The sequence below is a fragment of the Bremia lactucae genome, linkage group LG4, assembly GCF_004359215.1.
Source record: "Bremia lactucae strain SF5 linkage group LG4, whole genome shotgun sequence".
Taxonomy (NCBI): Eukaryota; Oomycota; class Peronosporomycetes; order Peronosporales; family Peronosporaceae; genus Bremia; species Bremia lactucae.
This window is the reverse complement of record NC_090613.1, coordinates 1092994-1097090: the sequence shown is the minus strand read 5'-3', so window position 1 is coordinate 1097090 and position 4097 is coordinate 1092994. Positions and strand designations below refer to the sequence as shown.

General features: G+C 43.3%; 1 protein-coding gene across 1 annotated transcript; it reads left to right on the top strand.

The window, feature by feature from the left end:
• Positions 1-1648: 1648 nt before the first annotated feature.
• On the top strand, positions 1649-3127 carry CCR75_003220 (uncharacterized protein; the record flags this gene model as incomplete). The annotated part of the gene is made up of 5 exons (XM_067961317.1): positions 1649-1741; positions 1824-1925; positions 1984-2656; positions 2714-2821; positions 2879-3127. 5 exons carry the CDS (start codon positions 1649-1651, stop codon positions 2995-2997), a joined length of 1095 nt encoding a protein of 364 aa, XP_067819872.1. The 3' UTR covers positions 2998-3127.
• Between the last annotated feature and the right edge of the window lie 970 nt (positions 3128-4097).

The following is a 4097-nucleotide window of genomic DNA, read 5'->3' as shown; positions in this document are numbered from 1 at the left end:
AAACAAACTCGTCGTCGAGCTGCCGAGGTAGCTAAAGCTCAGAGTGAATATAGATTCACTCCGCTTAGTGCGTAAGAGCGTAAGAGATCGCGGGTCACATTTTGGCCATCTGGACCTCTGGTCTCCCGGCGAGGACGCCGGAGGAGATCACTGCTCGCGACACTCTTCATAAGTGAAAACGAAGTCTCATTTGAGAACTGGGTCCATCGGGCCCGCCGGCTCCGCAATATCTGGAATATCAGAGAGTCTGCGGATGTGGCTGATGTTCGTTTGGAACGGAAGCTTCGCTTCGATATCGCCAAGCTTGAGGCCAAAGGCCAGTTACGTTCGGCATTTATGCCACAAAACGAAGAAAGGTCTAGCCGATATTCAGTGCTACGGTTGACCATGCAACCATGGATCGATGCCGCACCGAGGCTCTAGATCCACCTAATTCCACTTCAAGTGGTGGTAAGCGTCATTTGACGCGAGTTGACCCTGAGCTTGGCGCTTAAAAACGTCATTGGCGTACGGGCAATTTTGCCGAAGAGGTACCTCAAACTCCCGAGAGTTTTTAGAAGAGGGGTACTTTACACATACCGGTATTAACCCTTACGCCGATGTGGATTTAAAATTTCCCCACGTGAAACTGAAGGCTCCTTCGCGCATCAAGCAGCGTGGGATCGGGCCGAAATCTCGATGGAAGCATTTGATGCTTCAAAGCACGACTTTGCTTTGGGCCCCGTCGAGTTCATGTTGTATGAACTCGACTATAACCGCATGTTGCTCGTCTCTTTGTAAAGTTAACAATATTGCGCTGACGGCTGGCCCGCCTACGACCGAACTAATGCTTTTGATCGCTCTCCAATCAAGGTCACTCAAATGAGCGATTTTATCACGCGTTGCGTGATAGCTTTCTTGAGGGGCTTGAAAGCTCCCTCCTTTTTCATCCAGCACGTCCATGTTGGGTGGGCCGTTAAAAACTGAAAAAGAAGTGCAACCAGGTGTAACGGGGCACCCTTCACAGTACTGATCAGTACTAATTAACCTTACACTGATTACAGTGTAGGTTAGGTCCCTCGAAACTTCACGTACACAAGGGTACAAAGGGAATGTTTCTAAGTAGCTGAGGGGCTTTAGCTTCCAAAGGTAATACAAAGGATTAGAATTAGGAAAAGGTAAAACTGTATTAATAAATTTAGTTTCTAAGCAACAATCTTCTATCTACTACTGAACTTATTACATTAAATCTAACAAAGTATGGCGCCTCCTTGCGCACCGCACAATGTGTCCTATAACGATTGGCGGGGTTGATTTTGACTTAAATCAACCAATCAATAGAGCTAATGTCTTATTGAATCAATATTATCCAATTTTGAAATATTAGAACTATTTAAGTCAAAACTAATAAAGATAATAATTTTGTTTTACTTCTTTATTTGTTTCCTCTTATAGGAAATAATATTTTATATTCCTCTTATAGGAAATAATATTTATGTAACGGACACCTCGTTACAAATCCTTTCATCAAAAATAGTATTTATGTAGCGCACACCCCGTCACATGGCCGATTCTCGTATTTTTGTAAGAAGGATATGAGAACTTTCTATGAAATAAAAAAATAATTTTACCTTGCTCATACCAAAATCCTATAAAGAAGATATAAACAATGCGTGGCTTCCTATCACTGACAGTAGCGTTAATTCTCTTACCTGGCGCCTATGCGTCGCGTTTCCAATTCACCTTAACATCCCGAGCTGAGGTGCGCTGTCTCATATCATTCGAAGGAATTCTGCATAAAGTAATTCAATTCTTCGTTGCCTTCTTTCAACTATTTATAACAGGAATGCTTTATGGAGGCGGTTCACGCCCGCGCTTCCGATAATAAGGTTCTTTTTCGCTTTGGCATTCTTGAGCCCAAAAGCTACGATCTAGTCGATGTTGTGGTACGAAAGCTAAGTAGTTAATTGCACAGTCGCACTAAAAAATTTACTTTGACTGCAGGTGAAGAATCCATCACAGCGCGAGGTGATGATGTGGAAAGGTGAGCAAACGAACTTTGAGACTGCCAAGGTTCGCGAAAGCGGGCTTTATCACTTGTGCTTTCGCAAACGTAAAGGCGCGTCGTCAACGATCACGCTCTTTTACTCCTTTGATTTCATCTCGGCTGGTTCTCGTAGCTTGACGCTGGTACCTCATTTGGCGGTGACGATTAGCAAAGACGCCCCTACTGTATCAGCCTATTCGCAAATGGCGTTGACTACTGTGAAAGGGCAACCTGTTAGAATGGGAATCATAGAGTTTGACCTCGTAGCTGTCTCGCGTAGCATCCTTCGAGACAGTACACGCGTAAAGCTCCTGCTAACAGTTGATCGCATCACGGACGGAGAGTACGTGAACATTGCTTTAGCGCTATTGCCCAAAGCTGTGCATCCAGTGACATGGGAGAAACTCGAGGATTTCGCCACGGGAGGATATCGCGATTATGTGATTGATGATGCCATAACGGAGCTTGGCAGTCATGTTGCATTTGATGTCACGGAGCTCTTTGAGGAAAAATTAAACAATAATGAGGAGACTATCACCTTTTTAATTTTCACGCCCGGAGACAGGGATGCTATTGTGTTCGGCACCCATCACGTTGCCGCAGACTACTTCCCGCAAATAATTGTTGAAGGTACGCTGTCTCGTAAAAAAAGCTGCTAATGTCTGAACATGTGAGAGCGATTGATAGATCTTGGACTGGAATTGATGCACGAAGTTGCGTTTTTTAAAGAATCCGTTTTTAATCTTCGTGGTGACATTTCGTTTGTCAAGCATCGAGAACGGATGAGTCGAGATGGTGGGTGCTCATATGAACATAAGAATTTGTTTTATAAAAACAAACGTTTTCTTGTAGCTGCAGAAAGTGCAAACTCTCGTGTTAAGTGGATGTCTATGATCACAAATGTCGTTCTCGTGGGCATTGCGTTTGGTCAGGTCGTCTATATTCGCAGTATGCTCGAGAGCGGATTTTAAGCTGCTTAAGTTTTAGCATCTATTATGTTTGATAAACCTGAAATGACAATATATTACTTCGATTGGTCTGTATTGCCAACTGCTCATCATTTTTTAATTAGGCAATTGTCAAAATTGCCTAATCACGGCGCCGACTTTGTTAGGCACATGACCTCACACTTGATTTTGTCAAACAAACTGTCATCGAACTTGTCTTTTTGCTCGATTCCTTTGTAATCAACGCTGGAATCTGTGGCTGAGAAACTGATGGTGTACAGCTATTAATATATTGTTTGACTGTAATAAGATGAAGTAAAGAGGATGCTTCGTGTACTTTGTTAGGGGAATTCCAACAAAGCTAGCCTACGTGTAACGGGTCGTTACATGAAATTAACACTTAAAGGTTGTTAATTAATATATTATCTAAAAGGTAGATAACATTTGAAGAATATTACTTTACATAGTAATATTCGGAAAGCTTATCCATTGGTAGATATAGGCCATTATATCTACTTGCTCCACGGTCAAGTCAGCTCTTGACGCGCGCTGTAACGGGCTAAATGCCCTAATGTTACACAGTCCCCGTTGAGTACACGTGATTACTTAAGGGAATGGTCAATTACTTAAACAAAGTAATTAGACCCACCACTCGGGTGTAATTCACATTTGTGACCAACCCTTGTGTATTTGATGCACATAGGTCCATTCACATTAGGAGGGATGACGCCTAGCATCATCCGTGATGACGGCTAGTATCGTCCGTAACGCGAGGTATCTAGAAAGATACGCTCGCAATACATATTAGTGTTATCGAGATGACATTTTTGATTGGTAAAAAAGAGGTATTTATATGTAATGCGAATAAATACAAATCAGTCTGAAAACTACTTTCTACTTAGTAAGTGCGCACGAGGAGACGGATTACCGCTCCCGTGACGACACTTTACTAGAGTACTTAGTGCGTTGGGTGAGGTCACTAAGGCGCCCACCACATCTACCTCACTGCACGCAAGAGAAGCTGGTTTAACCGCTTCCTCGCTGTGCTAGGGTCTGTGTCTAAGTAGAGCGTGGCCGCATTACGACGTTCTCGCCTACACCCCACGACCCGCATCTCTACGTGT